The sequence below is a fragment of the Lissotriton vulgaris genome, chromosome 8, assembly GCF_964263255.1.
Source record: "Lissotriton vulgaris chromosome 8, aLisVul1.2, whole genome shotgun sequence".
NCBI lineage: Eukaryota > Metazoa > Chordata > Amphibia > Caudata > Salamandridae > Lissotriton > Lissotriton vulgaris.
The window spans coordinates 1,317,413,982-1,317,433,727 of NC_141696.1; the positions used below are offsets into that span (position 1 = coordinate 1,317,413,982).

A 19,746-nucleotide genomic window follows, 5' to 3' on the forward strand; every position below is an offset into this window, starting at 1 on the left:
GTACCTACTGTGTACCGGGGAGGGTGAGGCGGGGGGCTCTGCCGGGGAGATGCATGCTGACGCATAGGCTCAGCAACCAGACTGTGTCTAGTTCGATGTGCTCGATTCGGGTGGCACGGGGTGGGGTAGAAGGTACACACGGATGAGGAAATCGCTGCAACCTCCAAAGAGTTCTACAGTGCCCTGTACTCCGATTCAGATTGCCCACGGGCTGACCCGAGACTCTATCTGCGGGGGATCCCCTGACTCAGTTGCAGACAGCGCTTGCATCTACTGGATCAGCTAACGTGTGTCCAGGAGGTGGTCGTGGCAGTCTCACATCTCAAGGTGACTGGGCCCGGACGGGTTCACAGCCCAGTTTTATAAAAACCTTCTGTCCGGAGTTAGCCCCCCTTCTCACTCAACTCATTCCTCAACTCTGGCGCGTTGACGGACTCTATGATGGAGGCGTCCATATCTGTTATATTTAAGCCATCGAAGGACCCTGGAGACTATGTACTGCGTCTATTGGCCATGCTTTCTTGAAACTCTCTGCCACTTTGACTTTGGGGACACTTTCATCAAATGGATCTGCTGTATTTATAGCGCCTTAAGAGCCTCCGTCTGGTCAATGGGACGTCATTCGATAAGTTCCCAATAGTGCTTGCCACCCGTCAGGGGTGCGCTCACTCCTCACTTTTCTTTGCGCTCTATATAGAGTAGGTGGTGCAGCGCATTAGAGGCAACTCACAGCTATCCAGCACTCATTTAACGCTGACACTCATGCCAATAGCCTGTTAATGGATGATGCCATTCTCTTGCTGGCAGACTCTGACTTCCTGCGGGCCCTACTTGATGAGTTAAGGTTCTTTGGAGAGTTCTGTGGGTTTAAAGTTAACCTTAAAAAGCCACAGATCTTGAACCGGTCGGTCACTGCCCAACATGATGCTGCAGTTCGCGCTTGGTTTCCATTTTCTTGGATGACGGAGGCCATACTGTAGCTGGGCATCCAGCTCGCTCCACTATAGCAAATACGCTGGCCGCAAACTATGTGACCCTCCTTGATCAGACATACAAGTTGCTGTCCTCATGGAGTCTTCTGCAGTTGACGTGACCGGGCCTCATTGCTGCAGTCAAAAAGACTGTACTCCTGCGTATTCTCTACATCTTTCAGACCTCATTGTTGAGTCCACCTTCAGTGCTGCGCTGTCTGCAACTTGCTATCTGCAAATTCTTCTGGTGCGGAAAGAGACCTCGACTCCATTATAAACCACTCTCACAGTCCAAGGGAGAGCGAAGCTTATGGCTCCCCTGATCACTCTGTATTTCCAAGCCACGCAATTCTGATATCTCGTACAGTGGAATAGGTCTCTCTCCGAAAAGCACTGGTCCTTCATGGACCTGACGGTCACAGGCATGAATATTTGTCTGGAAGCTTGGCTGCCTCAAACACAGGGTCAGGGGGTTGTACTCTTCACTGGTTATGGCCACGACTAAGAAAGTATGGGACTGTGTTGCCCTCAGGTGGGGCCTGACAGTGTTCCCACTCCCCCAAACCTAATCAACCATTACGCCGATTGTCGATAATTCCTACTTCCTTTTTAAATGTAGCTCGGAAGTGTTCAGCCACTGGAGCCAACGATGGTGCAAATGTGTGTGATCCCTTTTTTGATCCTTCGGGGGTTATTCCCTTTAATCACCTTCCACAGGACTAATGTCTCTGCATTAGATTCATTCCATTATCTGCAGCTGTGACCTCTCCGGGTTATAATCTGGGGCATCCTGCCAACTTAAGGAGAGTGATCATCGCCTGATCTCTGAACTCCATGCTCGGCTTCCTTACAGCAGCTCTGCTTGTAAATCCAAAGGCCAGTTATACTTGCAGGAGAAATTGGGGCGCTCCCTCTTCTCAAAAGAATGGAATGGCATTACCACATTGCACACAACATGGTGGGTACAGAGGTGGCCTACAAAATAGCCTCTTACTGGTATCTCACACCAGCACGTATTCACAGATGAAACAAGGGACTCTCTGAGAAATGCTTGCGGGGCTGTGGGCAGACTGGTTTTCTTCATCTCCTATGGCACTGTCCAGATTCTGGTAGCAGGTCTTAAATTACATCTACTCAGTGCTCAACAATGCTCTTTCCCGCGTACACTCTACTTGGGTTGCCAAACCCCCTGACTTGCTTGTTGCGTGGTCGGCAGGTGGCCTTAGTGTTAAATGCCGCGTGCCAAGTTATCCTCGTGCACTGGGCATCTGAGAGGAACCTCAACCATTCTTTCTGGCTACATAAGCTTTGATTTTCCTTAGCAATGGAGGGACTGTGTCTCACTGTGGAGAACAGAGCAGCCGTCTACCCTGATTTGTGGGCCCTCTTTATCTGAATCATCTCTGTAGAATTTAGGGAAGTGACTTGCCTCAAATACCTGCAGTTCTTGCGCTTGCTACCCCCACGAGAAGCTGAAGTGGCATAAACCTTCCTTGTAGTATTGGACACCTACCGGGGCCCACAAGGTGTATAACTCTGCTCGGCATGCTGCCGTTGCATGATTCTTGTGCAGAGGGGTGGAGGTAGGGGTTTATTGGCTTGCGTTTCACTAGTGACTTCTCTTGCTTTCTTTATTTCTTTTTTGATAAATGGTCCATGTATCGCTGCCGTCCACCGGGTTGCGGGCATACAGCTGTGTACTAATGGTCCTCTATTGTGTACGCTGCCGGCCACCCGTTGTAGGCAGAAAAGTTGTGTTATTTACATTGTGAACCTCAACAAACAGAACTGTTTCACAAAAGTAATCTTTCTCTGGCGTGCTGTATCCCCCAGAGTCCTGATGATCTCGTCTTTTTTATTGGGATCGAAACAGTCAACTTGAAAAACACTAACAAACCCTATATGTTCGTTTCTGAATTTGTTGTAATGGGCTGTGCAGTTTTGTTTTTTATCATGATTTATCGCTTGATTGTATGCCTCTAAATGCCACAGAGCATGTAGGATCTGCTTTCATGGCTATCCCACTTTTTGCCTTCTGTTAGTGTGTTTTGACTGTAGTTTGCTGAGATCCTGCTAATCCCTGCAGCGCCAAGACGCCTCGGCATAAGAGGCTCTAAAAATAATTCAGTCAGTCAATGAGGACCCCCGCATCTGTACTTTTTCTCCCAAAATGGCTTTGTAAGTACTTTTGTACCTCCAATTTGGCTACTGGTGTACCCTTATAAGTCCCTAGTATATGGCACTAAAGTACCCAGGGCTTAGGTACCCCAGAGTTCTCCCATAGGCTGCAGCATGTATTCTTCCACCCATTGAAGTCCATTTAAACTCTGACTACAGGCCTGCCAAAGCAGCATGTGAGATGGTGCTTGCACCTCTTATGACATGTATGTTTCTTTATATCTAAGGTACCTACGTGTAAAACCTTTATAGTAGGCCCTTCAGTACCGAGGGTGGAGTGCTTAGTTAGAAGTGTGAGGGCGCCCCTGCATGAGCAGGACATCCCTGCAAACCCCGGAGTCGATTCTCCAGGCTTTGTAAGTGTGGTCAGCCATTTTAAGACACATAGTGGAATTTAGTCATTATGAGATGTCCAACTATATAATGATTGCGCCGAACCTGGTCATATTTGTTATCAAACATGTTGGAATCGTACCCTAGCACATATTCCATTGTTGGAAGGTACGGTCCAGTACAGGGCCACTTAGAGGAGCCTTTTTAGGGTCTGTCGGCAAGCGAGTGCTGCTGCCGACCACAGACACTGTTCTGCCCTGCCAGAGGCCTGACCTGTTTACCCTGCAATTTGAAAGACAGTATTCCTAGTCCGGCTGCTGGGACCAAACCCCTGTGCACCGCTTCGACTTGCCGTTGCAAAGGCTTGTTGGCTTTGCATGCCAGAGATCTTCATGCTACAAGAAGCTCCAGCACCTCACCCCTCGAAGATCAATGTCCTCACTGTGTCCCTTGCGCCGTGGGACTTCATCTTTGTTAAGCTGCCTTAGGTCCTTTTGCTACTCCTGTGACTTCGGCCTGTGGGTTCTCTTTAGGGTCTTCTTCTACTTGGGTGAACTCCGCTGCTTACTCTGGCCCTGCTCTGAATCTCCTGCACTTGGTGAGTTCCTTGCACCTTGCTGGTCTCAACAATGGCATCCTTTTGTTCTCCTCGCCAGTTGCGGCTACCAAGGCGGTTGGTGCTTCCGCGGGACACCGACCACCTAGACACCAGCTTTCGATATGAGACAACTCGTTCTCCCCCCCTGGCCTTACTCGGCATCACTTAGTCCACTTAGTTCCCACAGCTGCAGCTACAAGGTCCTAGTCAGCTCTCCGGAGCTACCTACCATGGGTGGGCTTTGCGCTTCCGTGCCTCTTGATCATCTTCGAGTGGTGTGGGTGTGTCTCCTCTGCTTGCAGGTTCTCCTCTTCAAGAATCCACCCTTGAATTCCACCATATGTCTTCAGAGACTTTTCCAGAGGCCTTTTCTCCGAAGTCTTCCATTGTCGTCTACAGCATGTTCGACATCACTTCACCCTTATGCACCCGGGGCTTCCCTGGTGCAGGTAACCTGGCTTATTTGGCATCCATGGGTGGGGTGGCTCTCCAACCATCTGCCCTCCAAAGGGTTTCTTTGAGGTCCTCTGGAAAGGGTCCTTTTTAGGTCTCGCCTACGCAGCGCGCTTACATTGCGTAGGAGGGCCTTTAGCCGTCGCTCTGCTCATTTTCAAGCACACACTCGTGCTTGTGGCGGCATCCACCTTGTGGGAGCGAGCAGGGGCACACCGCAACCACGAGTGCAGTGCTTGAAAATGTGCAGACTGCTCTCCCAAGCGAGCATGCGCCCCACTCGCGGGTGCGCCTCTCGGCTCGCGCGCTTGTTGGTAGTGTTTCAGGTCATCAGAAAAGGTCACCTCCTCCCCTAAAATAACTTCTTTCACTGCTGCTTGCTGGCTTTCCTGCCGTCATCCACTGCTCCTCTGGGCTTCCGTACCCCACATTCACAGCTTTACGCGTGTATGCTGTGCATTTCACCTTATGCTAATTCTTTCCAGGACTGAATGTTCTCTCACAAGCTGTGTGCTATTTATTTTATGGCAGCCTTATCAATGCTAATCAAGCCCATTTCCAAAATAAGGCTTAATGCCTACTCTACCGCTCTGTGGGACATAAACCATGGTGTAGTGTCGTAGCCAGATTCAATAGAAAAACGCTGCCACGAAGAATGGCTGTGTTGATTCTGACCATTACAAAAAAAAAGAGGAAATGCTGACAGATGTACTTGCTGACCCGCTTGTTTACCAGCAGTTTAAAGTCCGCGCACAACCAGGCTCCAGGAATAACAGCCTATGTGCTAGTGCCAGTTTATCAATGTCCCACCTCACGCACCTGACCAGCAAAGAGAAATGGAAACAAGCATTGGCATAGACAATAGGTCTCGCCTTTGGGACCTTATAAGTGTTTACTTATCCAGCACAATATCCTGGGTGCAACAACATCAACTGTTGTGTTGCATGGCTAAACACTTGTACAGTCCCAAAGGCGAGACCTATTGGCTATGCCAATGTTTGTTCTTTAAAACTGCAATTGCGACTTCTCTAAAGACTTCCATTGGGCACGCAGCTGTGATTCCACTCTGCACACTGCCTCCATCGGGTTCAAAGGTACTTTCCTTGGGTGGTTCCTTGTTCTCCTAGCTCCTCTGAGTCTCTGGTCCAAGTCATGTTCTTCCTTGCGGGTTGCCATCCACTTTCTTAGTATTTGGTTTGATCTACCCCAGAGACCAGTGTATATTTGTGCTACATACCCGATTTCTTTACAGTATTTTCATGTGTACTATTGATATCTGGCTTGATATACCAATCTGTTAGTGATTGTTGTGTAATAAATAGAATTATTATTATAATCACTGTGCGGTTCTCTTTCATCTAATCTACACTGTCAATTAAATGTGGTAAAGCAAGTTGCTTTACACTCCAAGATAAGCTTGAAGGCTGCTCTCCACAACTGTCACTTTGAGGTCTTTCTATGGTTATCAATGACCACTAAACTCACCATACTGCAGGATTAGTGCAAGGTGCATCATTCCTTTGAGTATACTCCATATACTAATTCCGACTCATACAGAGCATGCTTGTCTTGCACCAATATCCACTGCACTGCATCTTGAAATCGTTTTTCATTAACTCCTTTAAATAAATGTTATTTGCCATTTGGTTCCTTGTATCTAAACTATTGACATGCTGGACCAGTGTGTTTTTCATCAGGGCGGAAGCACGGATCCCGTCTAAAATTGCTCCATATTGCTGCACTGACTATCATCCGGTAAAAGCAGGGCTTCGCCTGTACCTGGTACAAGAGACCTAACGTCCTCAGACAATCCAGCCTCATACACTTGAGACTTTTGTTAGGTTAAAATACATTGAACTGAGTTGCATTTGACCTGTGAGTGTTTGTTGCTGTCTGTGACTATACCTGATCTATGCCTAAACTAAGTATGCAGAGGAGTTTAAACATAGGGCCTGATGTAGATGTTGGCTGAAACGATACTCCCAACAGCGGAGGAGTACTCTTTCTGCCAACCTGAAGTACTGACCGCCTGACTCATTAAGAGTCCGGCGGACCTTCAGAGTGTACATGGTGGAGACCACTCAGTCTTCACTGCCTTCTTAGACCTCGAGCACCCCGACAGAGTAAGGACCTTGGGCCATTTAGCCATATATCTTCGTGCCCTATTTATAGTGGGCAGACACATTGATCGTTTTCACTGCCCGTCTCTGCCATGAAAAACGTGGCCTTGAAAACGTTTACATTCCTCCCCACACCATGGAAGAATGCTCTGCTTTCGTGGGGGTGGGAAGGGCATTGTTTTTTTCACGTTAAAGAAAATTTCATTTTGGATTTTCTTTTTGAAAATAAGAAAAGTTTAAATTGTGATTCAGGGCTCTGCCATGTCAAAAGAGCCGTTTGTCATAATGCTAGTAATATCTGCAGGGACAGTGTACATCTCCAAATACGGTGGGTGAAGTACCTTTGCCATGGCAGAAGTAAATTACCCTGTTCGTCTGCTAAGATTTAAAACAGCCCCATAGTCTACCCTAGCTAGGAGAAAGGGCACCTACAGTGGATGTTTCGGATAGCGAGTATCGCCTTATTGTTAAAAGCAAGTTGATTTGTAACCCTTTATTACATTTCCATCGAGGTTCTGCAGTGATATTAAAAGTACTTTATTTTTTCATAATAGATGAGGCTGGCTTGAACGTTAAGTTATTGTGCTTGTTGAAATCTGAGCTCTTGTCCCTGCACTCCCTTCCTGAACAGCCTTTGACTGCTCACCCTTGAAACTCTGAGAGTCCAGTGCAGAAAGAGTTGTATTTGGTTTAGTTAGCAGAGTTGCAGTCTGATGGACCCCAGGACACCAGTGGCAAAGAACATCAACCACCATGATTGGGGCACAGTAGCCCCTGCCTGCCCTGTGAACCTAGCCCCAAACTGGTCTTAAATTCACACAAACATTGACTTCAGTTACTGTTAAGTGCTGCCCTAGCCCTCCATTCCTGAACACTACTCCTGCATGAACTAACTTGAAACAAAGAGGCGCAATTAAAATTATGAATTGCCCTAGAAGCCTCAACAAATTGTTCCACTTGACCGTTGAAAGGACGACTGCATAAAGGGTGAGTAACTTTGGCCGCAGTGATATCCGCCTTTTGAGCAAGGAGCCTGTATTCGTAACGCTTGGGGATTTTGTGAAACAGCTGTAGAGCAATGTGTCATTGTTAAATTAGAAGTTTTAATGTATGGGCATCTGTAGCTTCAATTTTAGTGCAGCCTATGAGAACACCTTTTAACTTGTATTTGTGTCCTTTTCTGTGCCTGGTAGGAATGTCTAATTTAAGATTATATGACTTAATTTTTTGGGGGTTTGTATTTATATTTTGATAATGAAATAACACGAAATTGAACAAAACCTGTTTTTGCTTATTTCCCTATAGGGCTTAAGGAAGTGGCTGACCGGAACTCAAGAGTTAGCTAGATAGTGACAGTTCAACACAGAATTCAGCTACAGAGCAACATTTTCTCCTCCCTTCGTGCACTTGTATAATCAACATTTTTTCAATAATGAAACAGTTAAGAAAAAAGCGAAAGAGTAATTTTAGTGTTCAGGAAACTCAAACTCTACTAAAAGAAATAAGAAACAGGAAAGAAGTTCTTTTCTCAAAGCAACTTAATTCAAGAATTAATGAACTGAAGCGGAGGGCCTGGGATGAGATAGCAGAGTGTGTGAATGCAATAGGAGAAGGAGAGCAAAGAACTGGTCTAGAGGTTAAAAGGAGGTACCTGGACTGGAGATCACTTATGAAAAGGAAGCAGTTAAATGCAACAAATTTTAGACTGTTGACCAGTGGCTTTAGCAGCATGCCCTTATCAGATTTGTATGACTCCTTAAATGAAGATGTAGATGAAAAACCATCCTTTTCAAAAGAATCTGGATTCGAATGGCAGTCTTCAGTAGACTACAAAGAATCATCTGGGTCCTCAGGAGAAATTAAAGTGGAGCATGATGATGAGCAAGATCACCATGTCTTTGAGGTAAGCGCCACAATACTTCTGTTACTATTTATATGTTTGACAAGATTGATTCCTATACATTTTCCACATCCAGAGACCTTAAGTGCCTCATAACAGCTGTCCGAGGTGTAAGCTCAGTATGGTCGAATTGTTCGCAGATTGCTCTTTCGTTAGGCCTGATTGCATGCAGGCATTCCATTAACAGACAGCACTGCAAGCTGATCGCTCCGTCATGCCCTGGTATAACATTTCAATATAAGCAAGAGATGCATGCTTGAAGCCAAGTAGGAGTTTCAATAATCAGGCATTGGCTCTGGAATTGGTTGCATTATTCAAGACCTTTATCTCGCACCTCTTTCTGGCTACAATGTATTGCCTTTGCTTCTCCCACAACAGCACCTAGTGTCTCTCTTACCATAATGCAATGAGGATATGGGAGAGATTGTGCGAAGAGCCAGAAAGGTAGGTTTTCTCGTCTCATAATGGGGTTGCCTTTGCTGTTCCAGTTGCTGGTTCATCAAGCATCTCATTATGATTAGTGAAGGGAAGATGTTATAAAGTTTGTCAATTCTTAAATGAGGAAATCATGTGTATAAAGAAGAGAAGGAAGGAGTGAGTGTATATAAACGCAGTAGAGGAGGATTCTTCAAGAGTTCTTAGCTTCAATTTTAATTTGCCAATGTCCCTCATCCACTCTTGAGTCACCAGTAAAATGTGTCCTAAACTCTAAATAAGAGGCTTACATGGCAGATTCCTTCATACTACCAGGGCCATATCCACCAAGATATTGCTGCATCTCTCGAGTCTGCCTCAAACTACTCTTTCCATGTTCTTTGTTCAATCTGCCCCTTGCTTCTCCTTCTGTACGGCAACTTCAGGTACTCTCATACACCCTGTCCTGGATCACCCGCCATCAATTGCTCAAATATAGCAATAGATATTGAATAAATAGAAAACACGCTTTTTCTTGCCTATTAAGCAAAAAAAGGAGTATAGTCAATAAATGCTAGTTGTTATATTAGTAAACTTCATGGAATTCCCTGCAAAGTCACTCGCCAAATGTATCTAAAATGCTAGATGTTCAAATTTGTCCTACCTATCCAAATTCCATTTGCGTTAAGAGTAAGACCCTGGAAGTAGAAATTTGCAAGTTACATTGCCTTGGTGTTTTCATGCGGATTATATATTTTGATTCTAGTTGACGCAATTTCAATTTGCGATCTCCCAGCCTCTCATGTTCTTCCACATTGTCTATTCCAAAAAAGCACTTTTTTTTAAAATCTCCACCGTGGCACTCGAGCATGTGTCTGGCTGTGGCGTATGTCATGTCTCTGTTCTTCACAGCTCTTATGTGCTCAAGCATTCTCTTTTTTAAGGCACAGATGGTGCTACCTATGTACATTTGTGAACACTCACATTGGATTATGTAAACTACATATTGAGTAGTGCAAGTTATTTTTCCTTTTATCTCGATTAGTCGTCCTTCTGGATCTCTGAATGTTTTGACATTTTTGCCAATTTTGCACGCTTTGCAGCATCCACATTTGTTAAACCCCTTTTGGTGTTGATCAAGCCAATTGATAGTTTTTTTGCTTGGAGCTTCGAAATGGCTCTTCATGAGCATGTCTTTTAAGGATGGTACTTTTCTGAAAGATAATTTTGGCTCATTGTCTAAGATTTTAATTAGATCAGCATCTTGTTTTAATATTTGCCAATATTTTTGAACACATCCTCGTATTTTCTGAGCCTCTTTGCTATAATTTAAGATCAGTCGCGGTGTGTTTCCTTTGTTTTTCTTAGATTTTGGTTTCTGTATCAAGATCTCTGATCTTTTTTTGTGTTTGATCTTGTCCATGTTTTTGTTTAGCTCTCTTTTTTATATCCTCTTTTTTCTAATCTGGATGCACATTTTGAAATCTGTTCATTAGCTTCTTCTTTGGAACAGTTTCTTTTCATCCTCACAAATTCTCCAAATGGAATGTTATTTATTACAGATCTCGGATGAAAACTTTTTGCATGTAGGATACTGTTGGTGGCAGTGCTTTTTCTGTACAGTGTAGTATGAAGTTCCTCATTTTCAATGTAAACTGTTATGTCCAAGTAATCTATCTTACTTTTGCTTGTGTTTCAAGTGAAAGATAATCCTACATTGTTATTGTTCAATTTGGAGAAATATTGCATAAATTCAGATTTTGTTCCGTTCCATATGAGGAATAAATCGTCGATATATCTCGACCACAGCATTATTTTTTCCAATTCCTTTTGATTGTCTGGTCCCCATGCTATCTCCTTCTCCCACCAACCCATTGTGAGATTTGCATAATTGGGGGAGAAGGAAACTCCCATTGCGCATCCGCACAGTTGTCGATAGATGTTATGATTAAAAAGGAAAATGTTGTTATTCAAGCAGGTTTCAATTAGGGTTAGCAACATGGCTGAGTGTTCCAGTTGTGAGATGTTCCTTTGTTTAAAAAAGTAAGCACATGCATTCAATCCTATTGTGTGTCTGATTGATGTATATAGAGATACAACATCTATCGTGACCAGTAGGAAGGCAGGATCCCAGGTAATTCCAGATAGTATGCGTAGGAAGTCCCCCGTATCTTGAACATATGAGGTTATGAGATATTGAATAAATAGAAAACACGCTTTTTCTTGCCTATTAAGCAAAAAAAGGAGTATAGTCAATAAATGCTAGTTGTTATATTAGTAAACTTCATGGAATTCCCTGCAAAGTCACTCGCCAAATGTATCTAAAATGCTAGATGTTCAAATTTGTCCTACCGATCCAAATTCCATTTGCGTTAAGAGTAAGACCCTGGAAGTAGAAATTTGCAAGTTACATTGCCTTGGTGTACCTTGACTTGAATATTTTACATTTGCTTCTAAGTAAAGAAGTAGCTAAACCCTGAGTAAACTATGTACATGTACCAAAATAATTATACTAAATCCCATTTGTTATCGTTGTATCTAACACTCTCCCCTCCAAACTTCGCATAGATTACAGTCACAACTCCGTACCGCATAATACAATACGAGGTGCCAAACTCCACATGCCATCTCATTTTACACATCGTAAGTTACTCGGTGCATTGTGCTAAACGTGCAGTAAAAAATACTCTTAACTTTTAAAACAGTGTCACTATTGTATAATTTATTTTAAATCCTTTGGACGCTCCAACGCTTGTTGACGGTCAATGTAGCCGCCATATGGGTGCAGTGTTGTTTTTTCAACATAAACATAACCATAGTTACACAGACATGGGCACATTATAACTAAGGCTGCCTGTTTTCCGTTTTTACAGTTTTTTACAGATAAATACGGAAAAGCAACCATTTATTTTTCTGTCTGTATTTATTTTTTAAATGTGGATAAAAATGGAAATTGGGTTGTTTTTGAGTGATTCTGAATGCTTTCAAGCATGACTGCCAGGCCAGAAGCTGTGCGGATTGACTTGCAAGGGGATTACAAAAATAAAGGAATTTTAGTAAAGAGCCTTAAACCGCACTAGATTTGCACAACCGTGATAATAAAATGTGCATGTTTTGTTATAAGTGCATATTTTATCATCGGAGTGTGTATGTATATATGTATATGTATGTATATGTATGTATGTATATGTATATGTATGTATATGTATGTATATATGTATATATATGTATGTATATGTATGTGTATTTATATATGTATATATATGTGTGTATATATATGTGTATATATATATGTGTGTGTGTATATATATATATATATATATATGTATATATATGTATGTGTTTCAAAGTCCGCTCTGTTGACGCTGACTGCGGCCCCGAGGGAGGTGGCACCAATGCCGGCCGAGCACGTCAGTAAATTACGTTTCGAAGTTCCCAAATGATAGTGCTCTCAGTCCGCAAAATCACACACAACTCCGCTGCTGCTCCAAGGGTGTTTATTAAACTAACAACATGTTTCGGCTGCGGACAGCCTTGATCACGTTAGTTTGTTGACCGTTTCAATGGTTAATAAAGTGTCGGTAAAAGAAACATAGAAACAGGACTTGGAATCACATTTTCTCCGGACAGGGTTTACCAGAGAAACAATGCCTTAATTCATGTAGTGAGGTCTAACATTAAAATTAATGAGCCACATCTGTAAGCATGTTCAATGTTATGTTCAAAAAACAATCGATCATACAATAAATGGTGGCAGCGTAATAACGAATGTAAATTAGAATTTTAGGTTTAAAGTATTTTATTAGAAAGGTACAGAGGCAAAGGAAAACAATTATACAAAAAAATCAGCGTTCACGCCAGGGGGTGTCCCAGGAATATTGTTCGAGTGTCCCAGCCTTGGAAGGCTGCCCAAGTATCTGGCGCCGTGCGTAGATGTGCAAAAGCATCTAAGGAGCAAATCCCCAATTTTCGGTACCCGTCTTTAAGTAAACAATTCCCCCCAACAACCCCTTCCTCCCCCCCCCCCCCACCACCCCCCCTGTCCAGTGCTGTGTAGTATAGAATCTAGGTATTGTCCCATCCGTCTTCTCCCTCCCCCATGTTGCTCATAGAGTAACTCTCACATCCCCCCCACTTGGACCGTTCTTTACAACTTTGGCGTAAGCCTCATAAGTCTCAGGTATCTTGGGCATGTAATTTCTTTGAATTCCGTGGCTAGTAGTGTGTGAAAAGGCTGCCACAGCTCCTCAAAGCGGTCCACTTCCCCAGCCAGTGTGAGCGACAGCTTTTCCATCCCCAGGACATGCCACAACCTGTGTAGCCAGCCTGTGAGGGAAGGGGCGGTCGGTGTGCGCCAGTGTATTAGGATGTTCTGAACTGCTGAGCCCAGCATGATAGCTATCTGCCTTCCCCTTCGAGATTTCAACGGGTACATTAAGCCATTTGGGAGACCCAGCAGGGCGTATGCTGGAAAGCAGGGCAGTTCAGCATCAAAGCAGGTATCTATCTCGTCAATCACCTCCGTCCAGTATGCCTGTAAGATTGGGCAGTCCCACAGGATGTGTGTCAATGTGCCTACCTGCCCACAACCTCACCTGCACTTATCTATGAGCCGATTCATTTCGTGCAGCCGTTCCGGGGTGTGATACCAATAAGTGGAGATCTTGGTGAAGGTTTTGGTGAGACCTACATGGTAAGCTGAATGTCTTGCCCGGTACGATATCTGTTCCCATTCCTTGTGGCTAAGTGTTCTCCCTAGTTCTCTGTTCCAGCGTTCCCTACCAGGAATATGGAAATGGGAGGATGGGAGCTGTAGCATCTTGTAGAGATCAGTTATGAGTTTGGTGTCTGAAGTGCGTGTCACCAGCCATCTTTCATACGGCAACAGCTTCCTGTCTGCCGATTCTCTAACTTGTGGTTGCAGGGCCCAATGTCGAGTCTGCCAGTATCTCATGCGGTCTGTTTCGGCCATCTGATAACTGTCTTTAAAGCTCTGAAAAGGGATGATCCCCTCCTCTGTGTACATGTGAAATAACACTCTGCAGCCCTTCGCCCTCCAGTGCGAGAAGGCTCCAGGTTCTGTCCCGGGCGTAAAGTCTGGATTGTCCACAATGGGTGTGAATGGAGAAGGGAAGGTGGTGAGATCGAACGTTCGATTGGTGGCGTCCCACACTCTTAGCGGTACCCTCGTTATATAAGAAGCATAAAGATTCGGTGGGCGGTGTGAACGACGGAGGAACGGTATTTCCTGTAAGGGGCGCCCCGCTACCGCCTGATCTTGGAATAGCCAGTGCTTGTCTGACTCCCACTTACTCCATTCCACCAGGTACCTCAGTTGAGATGCCTGGAAGTATTTGCGCAGGTCCGGGACCCCCAGTCCCCCTGAATCCGGCGCCAAAGTTGTAAGGGCGCGGCACATTCGGGGTTTGCGGCCCTGCCACACAAAACGGGACACTTCAGTTTGCATCTGCTGAATCCATCCTCTAGGGGGCTGTAGGGGCAGAGCCCGGAATAAGTACAGAATTTGGGGTAGAACTGTCATTTTAATCGCTGCAATCCTGCCAAGCCAGGATATCGTCCCTTTGTTCCATCTCCCCATTTCTTCCTTAACTTTCTTACTCATCGCCTCATAGTTGATGGAAACCATCGCCTGCAGCGTTGGTGCCAGCGCAATCCCTAGGTATTGCACTTGGTCCCGTGACCAACGCAGAGGAAAGAGCCCTTGCAGGTCGCGCCTCGTTGCGGGTGTCAGGGAGACATCCAGTGCCGTGGACTTCATCACGTTCATCCTAAAGCCGGCTACCCCCTCGAAAGCCTTAAGTTCAGCCATACATGCGGGCAAAGCCCGCCTCAGGGTTTCCAGTGAGAAAATTACATCGTCTGCGTAAAGGCTGACCGTGTGGGTGTAACCCCCCATTTTCACTCCGGTCACGTCTGGATTGTGTCGCACACGTTGAGCAAAGGGCTCCATGTAGAGCGCAAAAAGGAGAGGGGAGAGAGGACATCCCTGTCTTGTTCCGCGTTCAATATTGAATCGTTGTGAACCGCAGCCGTTCACTCGTACCACCGCAGACGGAAACTTGTAGCAATTAAACACCATGCGTCGGAATTTCTCCCCCATTCCCAGCCGTGCCATCACTCGCTCAAGATAGGGCCAATGCACTCGGTCAAATGCTTTCTCAGCGTCAACCGAAAGCAGCATCCTCTCCCCCGGAATACGCGGGGCTTTCTCCAAAACGTGTACTATTCTCTTAGTGTTATCCACAGTTTGCCTCCCGGGTACAAAGCCGGATTGATCTGGTTCAATTAAGCCGGGGAGGTACTGCGCTAGCCTTGCTGCCAGGATCCCTGTGTAAATTTTAAGATCTACATTTAGGAGGGAGATCGGCCTATACGAGCTGCACTGAGTCCTGTCTTTCCCGGGTTTGGGTATAACCGATACCGTTGCCTGTAAGAGGTCTGGAGGGATAGCCCCTGGGTCGGAGAAGGAATTAAACAGCCTGGTTAAGATTGGCGCTAGAGTTGAGCTGAACGTTCTATAAAAAAGGGTGGTGTAACCGTCTGGGCCTGGGGCCTTCCCATGCTTAAGTCTGGAGATCGCAGCAACCACTTCCTCGATTCTTATCTCTCTTTCCAAATAGTTTGCTTGTTCTGGGGTCAGGGACGGGAGAGGCACCGAGTCTAAATAGGACTCCGGCTCCTCTATCCGCGAATCCCCTTCCGCGTACAGTTCAGCGTAGAACCGGCGGAAGGCCTCCGCCACTTCAGCGTCATCTGTAATCCTTTGCCCCGCGTCCCCCTCTATCTCTCTCACCTGACGACTCTGGTGCGCCGCTCTTAGTTTGGCTGCCAGTAGACGGCCACATCGATCCCCTCCTGTATAATAGGCATGTTTGAGGCGCAGTGCGGCATATTCAGCCCTATCTAAATCTAAGGACGACCGGAGTTTCCTGGCTTCTTTCAGCTGCCTCCAAATCCTAGGAGCCCCGGTGCGGCGGTGTACCTGTTCAAGTTCCCTAACCTTCTGAGTAAGCTCATCCCGTTTCAGTTTCCTGTCTCGATTGTCCGCTGCCGAAATCGCTATGAATTCACCCCGCAGCACTGCTTTAAGAGCACTCCATTGAGTCGTCAATAGAGTATCAGAGTTAGAGTTATGCAGCTGAAAGTCTTTCACCGAGTCTATTATATGCTGCACTACCGTCTTTATGTAGGAGCGTGTCCCGAAGCCGCCAAACCCCTCTCCGAGCAGAATTCGATGGGAGAAGGAAGGTTCCCGAGACCAGTGCGTGATCTGAAAGGGAAATAACCCCTATTTCTGAGGCGGTGGTCATGTCTCGGACCGGTCCAGAGACCAGCAAGTGATCTAGTCTGGCGTATGTCTTGTGTGCATGTGAGTAGTAAGAGTAGTCTCTATCTAACGGGTGAAGCCCTCGCCAAAGATCATGCAGGTCCAAGTCAGTTAACTGTGTCTTCATTGCATGTGACAGTTCCCCAGTTTGTGGGTGTCGCTGTGCTGATCTGTCTATTGAGGAGTCAAAAACCATGTTCAAGTCCCCCCCCCAGTATTATGTGCCTATCTGGTGATGCCGTAATGCGGTGCGTATGAATTTGTCTTGCTGCTCGTTTGGGCTATAAATCGTTCCTATAGTAAACAGCAGGGTCCCCAGTTTGAATCGATAGGCTAGGAGTCTCCCTTTCTGTTCTACAAATTTGTGCAACACTTCCCCCTTAAAGGATTTGGACAAAAGGATAGCCACCCCGGCTGTTTTGGTTGTGTTGGAAGAGAAGAACTGTGTAGGGAAATGGCGGGACCGCAACCTGTGACAGTCGCCAGCCAGTAGGTGGGTTTCTTGAAGCAGACAGACGTCTGCTTGTGAGCCTTCCAATAGTGATAGGATTGCTCTCCTCTTCGTGGGGTTATTCAACCCCTTAACATTTAGGGTCACTACCTTCAGGTCCGCCATAGTTTGTCGGGGGCACCTTCCTTATGCTGTAGGTCAGAAGTAAGTGGTGCAGGAGTGACATTCACATTGGCTGGAGATTCGAGATAGATGTGTGTGGACGCTCCGGAAGCACTGGACAGGGTAACCTCAAACTCTCCCCCCCCCCCCCCCTCCAACTTCCCCACCCCCCCCCCAACTCCCCGATTCCTTCCCCCCCCCATTCCTGCAACTCGCCCCCCAACCCCCCGACCCTACCCTCCCCCCCCCCAAACTTCCCAGAACTGCTTGAAGTAGTCCCAGACAAGTCCAAGTGGACCAGTCTGTGGTATGTTACCTTAGTGGACGTCCAGCCACACATGTCCGATCCGTCGCTCCCTCCCCCCCTCCCCAAGCCAGCAAATGCAATGATGCCAAGGTGAACTCCCCCCGGAGCACTTTCAAGCGGTCAGTGCTACTTCCTCCGGACCTCCCAGCTCCCCGGAGGCTATCCGGACAGCATCTTCCCTTTCCGCCCTGATAGTTGGGGATCCCGGCCTCCGGGATACCCCCGATGTCCTTCTCCGTGCAACTCTTTGCCATCCACCGTCAGTCGTGCGTCTTCTCCGTGGTGTGTGGGATACCTCCTCCTCCGTGGTGATGCCCAGTACTTCGCAGGTATCCTGCAGGGATCGCAATTGGTGAGTCTCTCCATGCCACTTAAAGATAATACGGAAAGGATGGCCCCAGGAGTAGGATGTTTCATGCTGCCTGAGGAAGTCCGTCACTATCTTAAATGCCTTGCGCTTTTGAAGCATGATCGCGGAGAGGTCCTGGTACAGTGCCACAGGGTGACCGCGGAATGTGAGCGAGTGTTCCTTCCGTGCCTCTGCCATTATTCTTTCCTTCAATGGGAAGTCTGGTAGGAATGCTAGAATGTCCGGTGGAGGCCCATTCGCCCGTCTAGTGGGTCCCACCCTGTGTGCTCTGTCAATCCTAATGGGAAAATCCGCTCCCTCTCCCAGGACAGCTTGGAAGAGTCCCTGCAGGTACCTGACTATATCCGGGTTCTCCTCCGAGGATGGCACACCTCGGACCCTTATATTGTTTCTTCGTGACCTGTTCTCCAAATCTTCGTTATGCAATTGGAGGTCCAGCTGTTGTTCCCTAAGTGTCAATACCTCTTGCTGCAGCAAAGTGATTTCTTCATCCTGTCGCTGCGTGGAGCCCTCAACTGTGGCCACTCTCTCGCCCAAGCCGTCCACGTCCCTGCGTATTTCTCGCACCTCACCCGCCACTTCCTGTTTCAGGGCCTGGAAGTCTTCCCTCAGTGTGCCAAAGAGAGATTCCAGAAAGGATCTGGTAACCGGGGGCTCCGCCGTAGCACCAGAGTGCGAGCCTCCAGCCGCTCCAGGTGGGGACTGGGTCTTATCCCCTTGCCTTGTGATCTGCTGAGCATCTCCGGCAGCGTGCGGTCGTTGCGTTTTCCGCCCCTTTGACCGGCCATGTCGCTAGTGCTTCCGTCGTCCCACTTGCCTATCGCCGCTTTAGACCTTCCTGATCGACACCTCTCTAGGTATCTGCTCCCAGTCCGGGATAAATGCTGCTCTGCGCCACCTCCAAAGGCTATCCTTGGTCTGGCTTACTCGCCGCGCTCCAGGTTGAGGCGGGAGATCTGCGTCCTTTCCCCTCGAAGTGTCCCAAGTGCCGTGCCTCTGGGTGGCCAGTAACGCTGAGTCCTCTGTGCTGTCTCGGTCTCCCGGTGTAGTCCGCAGCCGGGTCCCAAGGTCAAGGTAAGGACCCCACCATCGGGTCTCCCCGCGGTGCCTCGTGCCAATTCCCCAGTGGTTCTCCAGCTGTTCCCCGGCTCTAATGCCAGTCACACTCTGCCGTTACTCTGGATGAGGGCTGCTACTCGGGGCATTGTCTCCCCCCGTCCGACTGTTCCGATGCGCCTGCAGTATGGAGAGTTACATCGGAGGGGCTTCCTCCGTATCGCTGCTGGCCTTGTCCGCCCCTTGCTTGGCCTAGTCGGCCCGGGCCTTACTGGTGAGGCTGTATGAAATTTAGCCGGTGCCAGAGTTCATGGGAGGAACAGGTCGGTCAGGCACAGGGGGCCTCCCGGTGTCGGCCGGTGCTTGGTGTTCTGTGTCCCCGCGGCTTGCTGCTCCTGGTCTCCCGCGCGGTCCGTAGAGGGCCCCCAAGCCGGGCACTCGCGTTGCTCCGTCCCCGGCCGAGCCAGCGCCCCGTAGTGAAGCAATCCCCAGGCTCCAGTAATCGGATCTGCCGCCTCAGGCTCCCCGCCCGCTCCGCCGCTGGGGGCTCTGACCTGATGCCGGCGATCGGCAGCTCCAATCTGCTCGTCTGTTGGTGGGGCCTCGCTCTCTTCCCTAGTCCGGTCGTGGACCTCGGCTTCAGTTCGCCGCCATCTTGATCGTCAGGGGGGTGGGTAGGAGCGCCTTGGATACAGCGCTGCACCTGAATCCCACAACCGACTCCTCGGTCTGCCGTCGCCGACCTACACCACTCTCTCTGGCCGGCTGGACTCACGCTCTTCTGCCGCCCCGCGGTGGTCTGCCTCATCCGGCCTGAGGTGCCGCGCCGGCTCCGAGCGGGACCGGCCACGCACTCGGCCCGCCGGATTCAGCGGATATGTGCTCTGCGGGGCTCCGTCGGCGGCAGTCGACAAGCCGGCGTGTCCCCCACCGGTTCAGCTCCACTTTGTGGCTCCGGGGGGGAGAGTTAGCCTAAAATAGGGCTTGGGGCCTGGGACGGGAACGGGAGCTCCGGAGAACACGTCCTCCTACTCCGCCATCTTGGCCACGCCCCCCTAAATTAGAATTTTAAAGACATTTGTGCT

At 47.7% G+C, this 19,746-nt stretch overlaps 1 protein-coding gene across 2 annotated transcripts in view; it reads left to right on the forward strand.

Annotated features, from left to right (window-relative positions):
- The window catches only part of MSANTD4 (Myb/SANT DNA binding domain containing 4 with coiled-coils), a 101,448-nt gene that overhangs the window by 12,324 nt on the left and 69,378 nt on the right, over positions 1-19,746 (forward strand). For both annotated transcript variants that reach the window (XR_015299357.1, XM_086935261.1), the window contains exon 2: positions 7,959-8,556. Coding sequence is in view for 1 of the 2 variants with exons in the window: in XM_086935261.1 (XP_086791387.1) it covers positions 8,086-8,556 (471 nt within the window). In the remaining variant the exon portion in view is untranslated. The remainder of the gene's footprint in view (positions 1-7,958; positions 8,557-19,746) is intronic.